Source organism: Tympanuchus pallidicinctus, unplaced genomic scaffold (assembly GCF_026119805.1).
Source record: "Tympanuchus pallidicinctus isolate F22 unplaced genomic scaffold, pur_lepc_1.0 scaffold23, whole genome shotgun sequence".
NCBI lineage: Eukaryota > Metazoa > Chordata > Aves > Galliformes > Phasianidae > Tympanuchus > Tympanuchus pallidicinctus.
The window spans coordinates 9,012,033-9,028,637 of NW_026294740.1; the positions used below are offsets into that span (position 1 = coordinate 9,012,033).

Below are 16,605 nucleotides of genomic sequence, written 5' to 3' on the forward strand. Positions count from 1 at the left end.
CCTGGGTAAGGCTACGCACACTGGTAAGACATCAGACGGTCTGCAGGTCTGTCAGTCACTCCACAAGCTGCATTTCAGCACCCTGGTACTTGACAACTATTCTTCAGCTCAATTTCCTAACAGAGATGAGTTCTGTGTGATTGGGCTGTACATGCCTGTGGAGCTTCCTCCCAGCTTTTTCAACTGCTGGGCAACTTCAAACAGATTTGGCAGAGATGTATTATTCTCAAACATGTATTACTAACAAGCTTTTTGAAAACAATGTGAACCAGAGAAATTTGATTTCCTGGAAGAAGGGCTCAATCAGCCAGAGAACCTCCAGAGATGTTGCTGCTTGTGAAGCCAATTCATCAGACGGGCAATAGGAAGGAAGGAGGAGGAATCTTCACCAAATTATTCTTTGTTATAGCAGTCATGAAAGTCACTTAATCCTCCCATTCCCTACTACAATTAAGTATATTTCTTCACCATATTCCACCCACCCATTTACTATTTCCAGCAATCACAAGTAAAATTATTTGTTTGACAACTGCACTGTTACTTGACAATCCCTCTGAACTCATCACAGACACACACAGCACTGACAGCCGTTAAAACTGTCAGGTGCACATTCCATCTTAACGAGCAGTTTAAGAGAAGGTCAGATGTGGACAACCATGCTGTCTGATATCACCTGAGCACGTATTTAAAATCTCTCTAGAAAGAGCTCCTTTGTATGTTGTGTTATCTCTACCATTTATTATGTAAAAGCAAGCAATTTAAGTCTTCCAATCAAGACACAGTAGGAGAGTTTGGGAACCACCAGATTTGTCCCGGCAGTGATGAATACTAATAATTGAGTTTGGGACTGGGAGTAAAAGTGAAGATTTCATTAAAATACAAGACAAAAAGCCAGCTGATGAGTGCTAGGTGGGACTCCAGCTAAGAATGGCAGCACTCTGGATTTGTGCAGGAAACTGCATGTCTCTGCATGAGGGACATACGCTGACACAGCTCAGTCCTTGCAGGATCAGAGACCCCTTTCCTAACCCTCTTCTGGCTCTCCTTACTGTTATTTCAGTGTTATGAATGTCCACAACATCTGAAGTCTGGAGAAGAATGGGTTAAACTCTGCAAAGAGGAAAAAAAAAAAACCAACAGGCAGGAGAAATACCTTTCCTCTTTCTGCTTAACTGGCTAATTGGTGAGCAGGAACCTGCTTGATGAGTTTCAGCAGCTCCTAGAGATCAGGCAAGGCTGCTTCTGAGCGGGCTAAAGCTGCTGCTGTATAAACAGCTTTAAGCTGACCGACAAGGCACCCCTGGCTAAGGCTGCTTTTGCACAACTAAGATTTTCAGAAGGCAATGAAGCAGTTTGCACCCTGAGAACCCAATCAAGCCCAGTAAGAGCACAGAACTGAACTATGTTAAGCAAGATATTCTATGGACATAAAACTATCGTACGGACAGAATTAACAGATGATTTCAAAAATGTTCAGGAAAATGAATAAAGACTAAATGAAATGGAGAGAGCAAAAAACCAAGATTCTAACAAATAACAGTTCCAGGAGCTAAGAAAATTCCAGTCCTAAAGGTTCATATGACAAACTAAAGAGCTTCACTGGATCTGTACAATCCTCTGAGCTTAATACTCAACACATTTATGTATAATGCAAAGATTCTACTCAAGTAATTAGTGTTTTTGAGTCCAGCTGTCTAAAGAGAAAGTACAAGAGGGTTGATTTTCACACAGGGATTTAAACTGTCCTATATAAGATGTGTAGCTATGCACATAGCATTAAAAAAGAAATAGAGAAACCCTAGTAATATCTTGCTTTAAGTTCAGAACTCCATTAAGTCTTGAATATGCTATCACCCAAGCAGCATCTATAGCAATCAGCGCAAAATACTAGAAAAGATTCACTTAGCACCCTCCATACTGTCATCTTGACTCCTGTTTATTCATCCTGATGTTTCAATTAACTGAACACTGACACTGACAAATGGCTATTTACACGAGCTGGGTTCTGACCCCACGAAGCAATCTCCCCTGCCTGGAGTGCTGCAGGCCAACAGCAGCTGAGCCTCATGTCCGGGGTCCTTCCTGCCAGCTCTTCTCTCTCAGGATGCAGGAGGCCCTGTGAGAAGACATTTGTAAATAGATGTTTCATAGAACAACGCACAGATCTGGGGAAACGCACGTAAGTTTTTGCTTGTGTGCATCTGCTCACAGTAACTGCAAAACCAGACTCACAGTCCGAGTTCTGTCTACATGAAACAAACCAACAAAAAACCCACACCTTCAAGAGATGTCCCTTTGTAAAGCTGGGACTGCTCCTCCAATGCTGCTGCTGGTGATGCTGTTTGCACTCCTTTCCTAAGTCTTATGTTTTTGTACCATTTTTTCATTCAACGGTGCCATCAGAAATACTGGGGTTTCAAACCCAGAGCCAACTTCCCTAAACGTGCTGTATTTTGAAAAGCCCATTTTTGTTTCAGAGAAATAAATGAGTTTGCATCACAAAACCTTTATATCCCCCAAACCCGGAGCCTTCCATACTGTTAAAAAAAATCAAATCCAGCTTTCCAGAGCCAGGCTGCATGCAAACAGAATCAGAGAAAGGCAAGCTTGGGGTGGAGAACAGAACTGAAGTACGACATCCAGAGCAGGATACTTGTTCTTCTAAAAGCACACTCCTATTTCCAAGATCTTTGCTAATCTTTTCACTTTAAAACCACCCTCTTCCCCCAAAACATAGTTTTAAAGATTACAAAGACACACAAGGACAGGCTTTATTATTTTAACAATTAGCTATTTTCAGAGCTCCAGCAAAGCCGCTTCCTTCCATAGCTGGACTTCAATCAAACCCTAGTGAAGCTTTTGATCTTGGAAAGAGTAACAACACAGCTCTGTTATCGGCACACGGGGGGCAAAGAGGAGGACATCCAGAATTTTTCAATAAAAGAAAGTTAATTGCTTTGACTTGTATTTACCAAAGGTCACGACTACAAGTTTGAGTGCACGTACATAACGGTGCACACTGAGAAATGGTGCACAGAGCAGCCAAAGTGAGCGCTGGGATTATACTACTTGTGCATTAAAAAAATAGAAAAAAGAAAAAGGCAGCAAAACAATGCTAGATTACTATCCAAATATACCCCAGTGGATGTCCTGCCAAACAGCAAATATGTGGCTGTAAGCTCCAAAGTGAAATAAAAGCTTGGCCAGGAGCCCAGAGCTTCACTGTATTTTGCTCAGCTAGCCATAGTCTGGCAGAACAGAGTGAACACATTCTCAGCCACGTGATGAAGAAGCCAGTCAGGCCAAGCTGATTTCCTTGTGTTGGGTAAATGTGATCTTCAGACTGTACAGTACACACCAGCAGCTTTGGGAAAACGTGAGAAAGTGGGAAACAACAAGCCATGGGCTATAAACTGAAGGACAGCAGAAGAATCATTCAAGGATTTGCTTCAACACGTGTCTGCAGAGCTGTCCTTGATGCAGGCGTTAACTGGGCTCCCGGGGCACAGCACATCCTGCAGAGATGCTGAGCACTGTGCACGCACACGGGCTGCATGGGAGATAAATATCACCAGCTTCTTGGGCATGTAGCCCCTGAAAGGAGCTGACTGTGAAGAAAACAGTAAATTCTTCATGGTAAAGGATTATGAGAGCTTCTCGTGAGAGCTCACAAGAGTGAAGTCTTGAACAACTTCAAATCCCATATTCAGGAGAGTCAGAGGTACTTAGGCCTCTCAGTAAAGGAAAGCTGTGCGTGTGATGGTAGGACATAACCCAAAGGCTCAGATTTTGCTGACAGTACTTAAACAGCTACCAGGGAATAGCACTGACCATAAAGGAACATTCATGAAATAGAGATAAAATTTGGCCAAGGGAATCAAACCCCAAACCATACAGGGTATAATGGGCTAAGAGTTCTCCTGGTGATAAGCTAGTGTATTTTGATAGTAGTGATAATAATGTTTTCAAATAACTGACTCTGGAAGAGATCAACAGCATCCCTGGCCAGCATCAGGGGTGCACGTGACTCTTGAGAGCACGTAGCATGTGGAAGCAGAAAGAAAAGCCTCCATGCACAAGACCTCAGAAGTTCATCCCTGCTGCAGATAACAGCAGCTTAGATGAAGCACTCGTGAGGGTACATAAGAAAAGTGAGATTTGTTTACTTTCTAACAGAAATAAATTGATAACCTAAACACGTGCAGCAGCTGCTGAAATCAGAGATGCACACAAGTTGACAATTATACCTCCAGCTCCTTCCCTCTACTTGGCTAATGATTTCTTTTCACATGTTCAAAACAGCTTCGCTTCTAAAGACTACCAGGACGTTCAACAGTAACTTCAACCATGTTGAAGCAGATAAGAAAAGCGTTGCCTAAATCTGGCACTAAGTCCAGTTGCACGGAGATCAGCTGCCCTGCAGCAGCCATGTGATTTTGGATGGATGGATGTCATGTCTCCGAACGCTGGCCTCTGATTTTCTCACTGTTGAAGCACCAGCTAAGGTGTTTCACAGACACCCAAACCACGGCTGTCCAACACCTGTAACTAACTGCAGGCCTGTGGTTCAACCTTCTTAAAAGGTGGGTAACTTGAAACATGTTGCACTCATTGCTAATTCCCCCAATTAGGGATACAACTAAGTCATGCAGGTGTTCAGGTCTATCTTTGGTTCCCATTTACTCAATTTGTACTACTATTAACAAATGACTCAACCACCATAAGGAACAGCCTAATACCACCTCAGGAAAACCTACATCAGCACACGCCATTTTTTCCCCTATGTGAATTAGAGTAAGGCATTCTAATGGTGCAGTTAAGCGACATGGCAAAAACTTCAGGCTCTGACTTAAATCCATATTTTATATTTATGCTCTTCTCTCCAAAGAAAACAGACTGGACTACAGGGGGGAATTAATCTCTCCTTTTTCACTGCACTCCTGCTGACACAAAGGGCAGGCCCTTATGCAATGGGAGCCACCCACCAGCCTCTGTGACCTGCAGCCCTGAGGAAGGCTGGAATTGGGGGAGTAGGAATGAAACGAAGGTATCCTAAGGTATCCTCAGCTTCACTCCCCAAAGTCCAGTCCTTCCCAGTCTCCAAAGCGATGCTCACCAGCTGACTGGGCTCCAACTCTGATCACCCATCCTTAGCTATCTGCTCACTGCCTGAGCTGGAAGCCATCCATCACCCCACCCCTCAACCTGTGGTAAACAAAGGGAACTGGGCTCCTCCGTGGGGATAGCTCAGCACAGAAAATGGATACAGCAAATTAAATTATCTCACAAAGTAAGGAAGACAAGAAAATAATTGAGCAAATACACACAGCTGTGAAAATTTTACTTAATGCATCCAAAACAATGAAAACAACTGAGCAGGAAGCTCAGTGCTTGCAGTTATTTCAGATCTGTATCTGAATTTTTACTCATCCAAAGCTAAGCTCAAGGCAACATCTTTGACTTACACTGCTGAGATATGTTACCATTTCTTTTTATTTTAAGCTTTAACTTAATCTGGAGAAAGCAAGATGAAACGATTTAGTGTCTTTTTCATGCAGCTTTAAAAAAGAATTATTTTAAAAGTCACTTCATACAGCATGTACCACTTTGTGATGCCAGTGCCAGACAAAATGGAGTTTCAGGACTTAGATAAGCGCTACCATGCCAAAAAGGGACTGAACCATCCTGATGCTGGGCTGGAAGCAGAGAGCTGAACTCTGTTCTAACAGATGTCCGAATGCCCCAGCAAGTGTGTGCACTCAGGGTAAGGGAGCAGGAGAGTCCACCCAGCAGTGCTGTATTATACTGCAAGCATGTTGTGTCATTACAGCTTTATCCCGACACACCCATATTTACAGCACACAATGTACTGTACAATTCACAATGCCAAGAAACTCAACATATCTAATCTGGCAGAAAAACAAAGTCATATCAGGTTAATCCAATTCTTACATTGCACAACTTTGAAAAGCCAATAGGAAAACAAGTCTTCCCCTCGCTCCCGCTCCCCCTTTCCTCCTTGAGCACACATACCCTGCCACGACCTACTTTTCTCTTTGATCCCTGAACATCTTTAGCCCACTCTCACCATCCCATGTTTCTCACTCACTCCTAACCCACCTCTGCCTCCGACCCTGCTGGAAAGTTACACTGATAAGCACAAGCCATAGAAGGGAACTTTGTGCAGAAACGCGCTGCAAAGAATGAATGGCAAGACACACAGATAGGGTCACTTGGACATCTGCCCACATGTGATACTGCAATAACTGCAACGAGATAACAGGCCTCAAATTTAAACTTGGCTGACCGCAAGGGAGCTTCAAGCTGGGCAGTGGAGCTGGGGTGCATAGGATACAGCAAGGTTGCACAAAGGTTCAGGTTTTAGGTAAAGTTGTTCAACTTTAGAGAGGATCAAGATCATTCCATTACCTGCTTTAGTGCTCTCAGGGTTCTGTCCACAAACCCAATGGCTGGTTTCCTAATTTCTATTGTTAAATGAAACCTTAGAGTCATGTAACGGCAAGACTCAAGGAGATGAGGATTTTAAAGGAAGAATAATGGTGGAAAGACATTTGGGACAACTGCACCCCTTCCCAGTAAATAAAACCCAGCTTCTTGCAGATTGGTTTCTCAAAGTGAATCAACACCTCATGGTATCCATAAAGGTGTCAGCTCTCACAGAAGAATTTCAAGCACATCAAGCTCTTTAAAGGTCTTATGTAAATTCTCTGATACAGAAAATGCACATTTACATCCCCACAGCTCCCCTGCTCACTAACATATTCCTATCCTATCCAGCCATCTACTTTCAAGAAATTTTAGCAATGTAATTATTCTTTGCAAATTCCCACTCTCTTGCCACATTTGGTTAAAAACAGACAATTACTCAAGAACTATGACCAGGAACATGCAAGAGGCCATGCACACCTAGGATGAATGGATAAGGTTCACTTTCACAGCAGAATAGGCAAAAATAAGAAACCCCATCCATCTATGGCTGTAAGCAACAGAGCTGCAAGATTTACATACATAAAATGACCGACTGTCCCACACTGTAATGAGGCCACAGCTGCAGGGATTGCAGACGTCAGTAACATCTGTATCTCCACTATGCAGCACAAAAGGGAACAGTGGTATGTCTGATTGCTGCAGGGTCCTTCAAATTAAGTCAGTTTAACCCTCTCCGTTTTAATGAGGAACAGGATTTACTCTCAAGTGCCTGGTTTCCACTTACTAAGCTTTAGAAGCTAAGCACCCAGCTGTTTTTGAAACAGACTCCTTGCTGAAGTAAGACTTGCTTCCAAATCTTGCAATGGTGACTTTGTGAAAGTGCCTGAACTGTTTGAAATCACCTCCTTCATTTCAGTGCAGTCCCTCTCACGCAGAGTCTGCTCCATATTCTGCAGCCTTGTGTAAAGCAGGCTTCCACAAGAAGGTTTAGTACTACTGTTTCATTAACTTGTGTTTAAGCACTGGATGCCCCAGGAAACAGAACTCTGCAGAAGTATTCTGCATTTAGAAGTTTCACATTATTATTCTTTCAGTTTTCCAAAATGCAACCTACAGTTTCTTTCCTTGTCTCCTTAGAATCTCAAGTTATAAGTAGTTACAGTTAGACCACTTTTAATTTGTTCTCCTTTACCACAATTACTGCACTTAGCAGGTCACCTCAAACACGTCTGCATACAAGGACTAAGAGTGTGGGGAACCTCGCAAGCATTTCAAAAACAAAACTAAGGTCCAATCATTGCCACCCAAAGTAATGGATCTTGCTATGGATGGAAAGCCCTGTTCATTCGTTTATTACATTCAGGAGTACCAACCAGCTCTGTAATGAATTACTTAATCTTTGACCTATTGTCCACTGCCACGTTCCAGAACAAAGAATTTATAGCAAGCTGAGTTCCCTAAGGCTAATTGGAAGAACTTTTCTAAACCATTCTTCATCCTTCACCAATCTCTGCCAAAAAGTGCCCTTTTGCCTCTCTGCTTATACACCTGAATAGCTAACACTTCACTGCAAATGAGCTACAGCTGTAGGACTCTCTGGCATCTGCTTGTAGTACCTGCCTGCTAACGCACTGATCTATAGGTACCGGTGGAGTGATAACCCAGATTTGTGCTTCAGTTAACAACTACCTGAGTTTCTAGGGTCCTCATGCAATCTGGATTTTTTTCCTTCCTCCTGCCTGGGTCCATGCACCAGAACATACGCATATGAGCAGAGCATCAGAATTCTCAATGTCCGTTTTAATTAAACATAAAATAATATGAACAAGAGAATGCTAGCAATAAGATAAAGAGCAAAAGCTGCTTCTCTCAAAAATCAAACAGAGAACCTTTAAACCAAAGGATGCCACATCACAGAAGCTAAGCAAGTGAAAGCCTAGGCCAACTTCAGCCCTGGCAAGATTCAATTCAACCAGAGAACAGAACGTAGAACTGTAGCCATACAACACCTTCATGCGTGTCAGAAAATGTGAGAAGTTGAACAGTAACTAGTATTCCTATCCAACATGATGGATGGCACCTCAGCTGCACAAAGCTGCCCAGCTCCAGCCCAAGCAGAAAAAAACCACAATGAAACACTGCAGCACCCACATTACGTCTGAAGCTCCCAGGACCAAGTTCAACTTTCCGACAGAAAGCTTCCTTAATGCTATTTGCTAGTTTCTTCAACACTGTTAGCTCATGGGGAAAAAAAAAATAAAGCCATAAAAGCTGCAGAATCTGTTCATCATGTATTTATTTTGACACTGATGTGCATCTCAATGTTTGTTTTCCATACTTAATCTTCATGTATAACTTGCTCCACTAATTACTATTGTATTTGAGGTTTAAGTAAATGTTTATTTCCCCCCCATTTACTTCACATGGAATAGATCAAACCACAGCCTCTTCCTTAATATAAAACTCAGTTGAAATACACTTTCCTGACTCTCAACATCTTTTGTGGAATTCAGACAAAGTATTGCAATATTTTATGAAAGTGAGCCTTCAAGAAAGCAAGCTAACAACTACGTTAGCATGTAAAGCAAGATGCCAAGCTTCTGATTTCCTAACACTCTAAAGTACTCTTTACTGATGACAAATATGTCCTTTCAGTCTGAGAAAACTCCATGGGTACACTGAAACCAGCTACCCCCCTCCTCCCAGAGGAAAAAAATGCACAAAGATAAACGACAGGAGAATGGATGGTGACATTCTGCTGCTCCACCTAGGAGCTGATGAGGGACGGCAGTCAACAAATCACTAATTGTATGAGGAGTAAAGCACTCATCACTGAGATTAATTGGCAGAATCTGGTCACAGTTAGCTCCCACCATTGCCAATCTCTCACATAAGCACAGAGAGATTGCAGCAACTTAATAAGTACCCCAGTAGTTTCATCTAATCAGATAATATCAATGTCTTCCTCATATACATCTCCTGATGACGTCTTGTCTCTTTTAACTACAAGATACTGTTCTGTGAAGGACTACAGGGTGTGTTCTCTTCTTCAAAACCAACTCTCTGCACTAGGCAACCTTTCTGGGATGGGAAGCAGGCCTACAAGAAAGACAACAGTACTGCAATAAGTTTGACTCCCAGGCATCCTTCAAATACCTTCCTCAGGGGAAAAAGCACCCACTGGCCCCTCAGTGTATCCTGTTCCTAATTTAAGTTAGCCCTGGCTTACGAGTGGCTCTGTTGGTGCAGAAAGCGCTGATCCACACAAGAAACTTAGAGGCAGGCCAGGTATTTTCTAAAAAAGCAGTAAAAAACCCAAGGTCTTTCTTGCTGTTTACTGTTTGAACTCCTAAGAAACTTCAAGTTCTTTCATGTAGCTGAGCAATTATTTAACCAATAATCAAATTTTGGCAGCAAATATTAAAATTAGATCTTCTGACAGAGACTCAGTGTTCTTGCTTCTAGCATTAACAAGGCTTGTTCGTTCAGCACTTTTTCCCCTGTTATCATATGACAGGCTATTTTTAATATTTGCCAGAATATATTTTGCATCTTCCTTTGATCCAGAAAGCAGTTTGTGAGGCTCGCCTGCACGCTGCACCCTCCTTGCTGCTGCAGTCCTCAGAGCCCTCAGAGCTCTTTTCTGCCCGGCTGCGGTTTCGGTAGCGGCAGGAGCACACAGCCACGCACGCATGCCTGCTGCTCCAACAAAAGCTGTGCTGAACAGGCTGCACAGGGGACTGCCACGTGCCTGAGCACATGGTCACGCAGGCAGCAGCCATTCAGAGCCTCACGTGAGAGGCAATGTGAAGAGCAGCTCTGGTACCAGCCTGCCTGGCCGGTCATTCCCATGTTATCACGTGGGATGGCAAGGGTCAGGAAATTCCCAGCACTTCTCGGTGCCGGAGGTGGAATCCTTTGCTTCTGAAAAAGGGGGGCTCAGGTTTTGGCTCATGTAACACCTGCTTGTAAACAAAGATTAAAGGTTCGGAGAGGATTCCTCATCCAAGCCGTCTGCTGGAAGCACTGCCCTCCGCGCTGCAGAGGCCAGCTAGAAGGGGAGGTCACGTTAAGAAACACATGGGAAGGAGGACTACAATGCAGGGAGTGCTGCACACACACCCTTCTGTGGGCTGCCCCCTCACCAAGGCATTCCCAGCATGCAGCAGAGGCAGCCATCCCCAGCCAGAGGGTACGCCCAGCTCAAAGGGGAGTGAAGAGAACACCAAAACCCACCCAGTCCTGCCCACTGTCAATCATTACAACTCTGTATCTATGCAACGAGCGAAAAGTAATGGATAACGTGCTCTAGATGACATCTCCCCACGGAGCACATACAATATGGCATTGAATTAAAATCTTACAGGAGGGGAGTTGGGAGAGCACAATTCAAATAGAAACGGTTTTCAGCTTTCTGATCAGTGCTCTCCTGACTCTCCACTTATTTTGTTACTGAAAGCAACAATTCACAGATGACATTATATATCTGCAACAGATTACAAAGCTTGTTTTTCTATTTTTTTTTCCCCTTTATCTTCAGGGTATCCTGCTCAAGTAGGACCAGGGCATCCAGCAATCCAAGCATCACAGAGCAAAAACCACCCTCATGGAAATGCAATGACAGGGAGGGCTCTGTACGCTTTCCAAGGCCCTGTCTGCCACAGGGAGCTGGGCTGTAATAATGCATGGGACTTCAGTGTGCTTGTACCTTCTGTGACACGGCCCCATATCCAAAGCTTTGGTGGCAAGCAAACTTGACATCTAAATCTCAAAGTATTTTCTAAGTAGAGCAGCCCTCCAACTTACCCAATGCTTCCAAAGCCAAACCCTTTACATTGCTCCCCAGTTCAGCCAAGTAAAGGCAACACGGAGAGAACAGGCAGATAAAAGCAACCACTGACCAATTAACTGCAAAATCTGATCCTCCTTTTATGTACAAACAGCTAAGCACTCCCAGTTTCCTTAAGGGACTGCACAGTTAAGTGGAGGGACACTTAATAATGCTATCTTTATCAAGCACTCTTTTTCTGAAGGAGCTTCGTTTTCTACCAACTAATCAGCACTCAGTACAGAAAAAACATATGTTTTAAAGGATGATGGTTTGTAATAATAAAATAAATCACAATACTGCTTATTAATAAAAGATACTGTGAACAAGAGATGCATTTTATTCCAAGCCTACAAAAAACACTATCCTGCATCCCTCCTATTCAAAAGCAAACCAGTTTTTCTTACACGGAGATACCCAAAACAGGATTTGATGGCAACGTAGGTGTTTACTTTAACCTTTACTATAATTCATAAAAAACTGGTGAGACAGTACATTTCTCTAACAATCAGACAACCCAAGAAGTTGGAAATAAAAACGTCTGTTCTATTTATAAGGAATTTGTTGTTCCATTTTAGTTTGTTTGCTTGTTTTCCGCTCTCCCTGAGGATTCTGTAATGTCACGTTTACCCAAGCACACTTCTCACTGAAAGCCAGGGCAAATTCCCAGATCTCTTCCACAGATACTATACAATGCATATCAGCAGAAGCCAATGATGCCACTCAGATAAGCCATGTATTTCAACACACACACAAAATTAAACCTTAAGCCAGTTTTCTGCAGATCTCTATGTCTGAGATACACCATGCAGACACATAAACCACATCTGGTGTTCCAGACTCCCAAACACAGCCTCCACATACACACTGTGTGCACAGCATGCGATATGCTGATGCTAACTGCCCCAGTGTCGTGTAAAGCAGGGATGTGAGAAGCACAGCATTTGATCCTCCTTCAGCCCCAGCTCACACAGGCTTACATTATAATATTAATTAAAACAAAACCCAAAGTATAAAATTGCTTAAGAAATGAAGAAAACTGAATTTTTTAGGTGATAGCAAGTAATGCCATGAGAAATTAATTTTATTGAAACTATTTTAGACTCTGTTGGTGCTTTCTTTCCAGTAGTACAAAATAAAACAGCTATGCACAGGGAAACAGTAGTTGACATCAACTGAAAAAGAAACCTCGATTCATGTAAGTTTATAAAAATAGTTTTTAAAAGTCCTATAGGACTTTGTTTAACCAAGAAGTTCCAGTGCAATGATTTTGACATTTACATTCAGACAAACTTTCATATTTCAAAGCAGCAAATTTACCCCGGCACTTTCATGACAACCTTAAGTGGACACTTTTATTTTACTGATTTTTTTTTTTTTTTAATAAATACTATCTTACCTTAAAACAGATTATTGATTGGACTTTCTCCATGACAACACAAAAATATTCCAACAACTGGACAACTAACAACACTACGGTTGTCACAGTACCTATCCACAATTGGGGAAAAAATGTTATTGCTAAGAAAATGAATGAGCTTACCCTTAAAAAAAACCAAAAAAACAGCTTAAAAAAAACCTGTATTACTCTTAAGACAACATGGCATGGGGAAAAAAATACCTTCAAGTTCAGAAGCTTTCTCCTGCCCCAAGAGACCTGACTTCTTTTACACCAATAAACGAGCACAATTTCTAGTGAGAGAAGTTAGTAACCCCAAGCTGCAAACAGCTCAGGGAAAAATCCAAAAATCAATGAGATGAAAATAAGCCGTGCAGGCAGCTGATCACAAATAAATTCTGACAGGTGATCATTAAAAGCCTGGCCCATAACTAGGCTCCCCTGAGAAGAACAAGGACAGACTGTCTGCTTTTAATGCACAAGTGACAGAAAATGGGGTAGCATACCCGCACTATTTTTAAAGACTCGCTTGGGAGAAGCAAGATTTTGTTTTATATTCCACTCCTGCCAACTCCAGATATATTTTAACATTGGAAGCACTCACAAGTTACTGGTTAACTAAGAAATGCCTTGAAACTGAAAGACAGAAATGAAGTAAGATCCACATACAGTGAGCAAACAAAATCCATGACCCAACACGCACACGACTTAGGGCCAAAGGCTCTGCTGACAGGTTTGGGGTGCTCTACTTCTTTTTAATGAAAAAGGTACGTTGTAGACTTTTAAGACTTTTCTACTTCATCCTGTTTTACAACTGTTGTCCTTCTATTTATTTATTTTGCCTCCTTATCAGATGACTCTGACAATGACTTCGCACGCTGAGCGTGGCAAGCGATCAAGCGGAGTGGAGAGGAGTGGTTTCCTGCTCCCAAGAGCACGCTTTGCTCCAGCAAGCCTTGTGAGAGCAGAAGGGCACAATAAGCCAGCCTTGGACTTCTTTTTCAGGGAAAAAAAAAAAAAAAAAAAAAAAACTTTAAAGTTGACACTATTCTGCAGGCCATGATCTCAGCCTTGCTGGTATCAAGCCAGAGCAGTTACTCTAGATGTGCACTGGTTTCTCTAAAGGGACTGTTTGAAACATTAATAAACAGATAGAAGAGTTTCACTGACACCAAGCAGGTTTGAAACCTGTTAGGATCAGAAATCAGCTCCCTGTCAATTTCTTTTTTGCCTCCAACTAAAAGTAACCATAGGTGTAACACATTAACTCTGGACAGAGCTGCACTCAGCCTATGCTACTTTAAGAAAGGTTACAATGCAATTACAAGATTTAGTTTGTTGCACCAGCTATGGCAAATTTTGCTATGCTCAATAAGGAATAAGATCGCAGCCAAAGCTTAGAACAGGAAGCATGATCCAAGGATTATCTTAAAAAATAATTACCAAGGCTACAACTCAAATACGGGTAAGAAAAATAATGGTCCTTCTCCCTGTTCATTTCACATCATGGCATACACGTGTTACTATTTTGTTCATGTGTTTTTCATCTGCTATTAGCAGGCTACCAAAGAAGAAAAGACAACAGGAAAGTTCTCTTGGAATTCTTGCAGCTTCCTGACATAAGTTAAGCAAAAATCCCTATGGAGCAGCTTAACAATACCTAGAGCTACTTTCCTTTTCTGAATACAAATGCCACGAATCACATCAGCCCTCTCTAAACTGCCTGTCAAGCATACAGTGCGAAGCAGTGATGTACAGCGGGGAGGGAGGCTCACGCCACAATCCAGAGGAAGCTCTGAGGGCTGATTTACCTGGTCTGACCGGACTCTGCATGCAGTTCTGCGACACCATGCCTGGGTGGACTGAAGTAGAAGCCCTGCTGCTGAGGTCCATGACAGAAGGGGATGCTGAGGTAGCTTGCTGCAGACCTGGCTGATGTGGGCTATGCTCGTGCTGGTTTGGGCTGGGTGGAATGCCATTTTCTGAGAGGAACTCTTCCAGGTCCATGTATTCCAACTGGAAAGTGTCTCCATCGTATGGCAGCGTCTTGTCCCATAATGTAGGGCCCAAGAAAGCAGACTGAGGGACTGTGGTACTGGTGCTGTCATCCTCTAACTTCTTCTCTTTGTCTTTTTCTTTACCGAATGCTTAAACAAAACAGATAACAATGATGTAAGAGCTGAGTAATGAAAATATTACCACTCCTTATTTCTTACAGCCGAAGTTGCAGGGGAAATGAGTATTAGCTTTATAAAATCAGTTCCCTTGATTCACTCTGTTAAGTGCAGCATGGAAGGGTCGTGACAACTGAGCATCTTTACTGGATGTAGCCACGCTTGTTTTTTTCTGCTCCTTTTAGTTAAGGATTCCAATGCATGCTTGGATTTGAAGCCAGCATGTGAGTAACAGCAAGCTGGGAGATACTGCTGTACCCTGCTGGAAAGGAACGGTCTTGACCTAAACCTGAAGGGGCTGTTATAAGGTCACATTTAAAAAATTAAGGTCCCACTCTTGCAGTCCTTGAATTTAATAACTGTTTTGCTTGCTTTAAGGTGGCCTCATACTCAGCAGCAAATTACAAAATATATCATTTGAAGAAATAACACTACTCATGCTTTAAAGTTTCTAACTCAGAGCAGCAAAGTCTAACTGGCCTTACATTGACGTTCAAGGGTAGAACCAAAGCAAAAAAAAAAAAAAACAACAAAAACTTCAAGCGATGTTTCCTACCCGCCCCTACAACGAAGAGCTGTAGGGAAACACCCCATTTCCCTCAGACATTTGGGAGACCCCGAAGGGACGCGGCCAGCAGCGCCGTACCCGTACCGCACGGCCCGCGGCTCTGCGGGACCTCCAGCTCCTCACGGCTCTCTGCTCCCGCGGTGCTGAGAGGCTCGCAGCTCTCCGCGGTGGCAGACGAGCGCTGGGTCGGGGCGGCAGCGTCCGGCGCCGCACCGAAGCCGTCCCGGTACCGAACCGCGCGGGGACGGCAGCGGCAACGAGCCGCCATTTCGGGGCGCACTGAGAGGGACGCGGAGGGGCGGCGGGGGGAGCGCGGGACCGCGGCGGCCCGGGGGGCCTCACCGTCTTCGTGAGCGAGCGGCAGCTTGAGCGGGTTTTCCAGCAGGGATTTCAGCACCCCGTAGGTGGGAGGTAGGAAGGTGGGGTTCAGCGGGAGCGGCCGCGACATGGTGGGCTTTCCCTCGGGGCGAGCTGCGCGGCAGCGGCTCCTTCAGCCTTCCTCCGGCGGTGCCGCGGCGAAACGGGAGTTGCGGGGCCGGGCCGAGGGACGGCTGCAGGCCGCCGGGCAGAGGGAGCGGGAGAAGCGCCTCCGCCGCGCAGCTCCTCCGGCACCGCCGCTCCCGCTGTGCGCCGCGCGCTCCGGCCGCGCGCCCATGTGCAGGCGCTGCCGCTGCTGACGTCACGAACGGCGCGGCCCCGCCATTGGCGGGGGTGGTTGAGGCGGGCGGCCCCGACCCTCGGCTCCGCCCCGGGGCGGTGTCGCCACAGCCGCGCCCCCTCAGCGGCACGCGCGGTGGCCGTTGCCCGCGGTGCGGCGGGGCAGGGCGGGGCGGCGGGTGCTGGCCATGCGTCGCGCTCTTCGCGCTGCCCCGGGCCCGGCGCCGTTTCCATGGTAACCGGGAGGCAGCGCGCTGCGCGTGATCGCGTGGCCCCGCGGGAGCCCTCGGCCGTGCCCGAGATGATGCGGGTCCCTCCGGCCGGGCCGGGCGTGCCGCTGGGAGAGCGGCGGGGCAGCGTGTGAGCGGGCCGGGGAGCTGCCGGGTACGGACCGCTGAGGGCCAAACTGCTGTCATTGGAAAGACTGAATTGCAAAAGTACGGAGGGAGCGACGTAGAGGAGCGGTGCTCGTGGTGTTATGGCACGGAGTGCTTCTTCTGCACAGTGTAAAGATAGAATAAACAGTGAG

General features: G+C 44.6%; 1 protein-coding gene across 1 annotated transcript in view; it reads right to left on the minus strand.

Moving 5' to 3' along the window:
- HLF (HLF transcription factor, PAR bZIP family member) overlaps positions 1 to 16,063 on the minus strand; it is a 33,794-nt gene extending 17,731 nt beyond the window's left edge. Inside the window, exons 1-2 of the mRNA XM_052687944.1 lie at positions 15,762 to 16,063; positions 14,489 to 14,824 (exon numbers count right to left, since the gene is read on the minus strand). Coding sequence (XP_052543904.1) covers positions 14,489 to 14,824; positions 15,762 to 15,867 — 442 coding nt within the window. The 5' untranslated portion in view covers positions 15,868 to 16,063. The remainder of the gene's footprint in view (positions 1 to 14,488; positions 14,825 to 15,761) is intronic.
- Between the last annotated feature and the right edge of the window lie 542 nt (positions 16,064 to 16,605).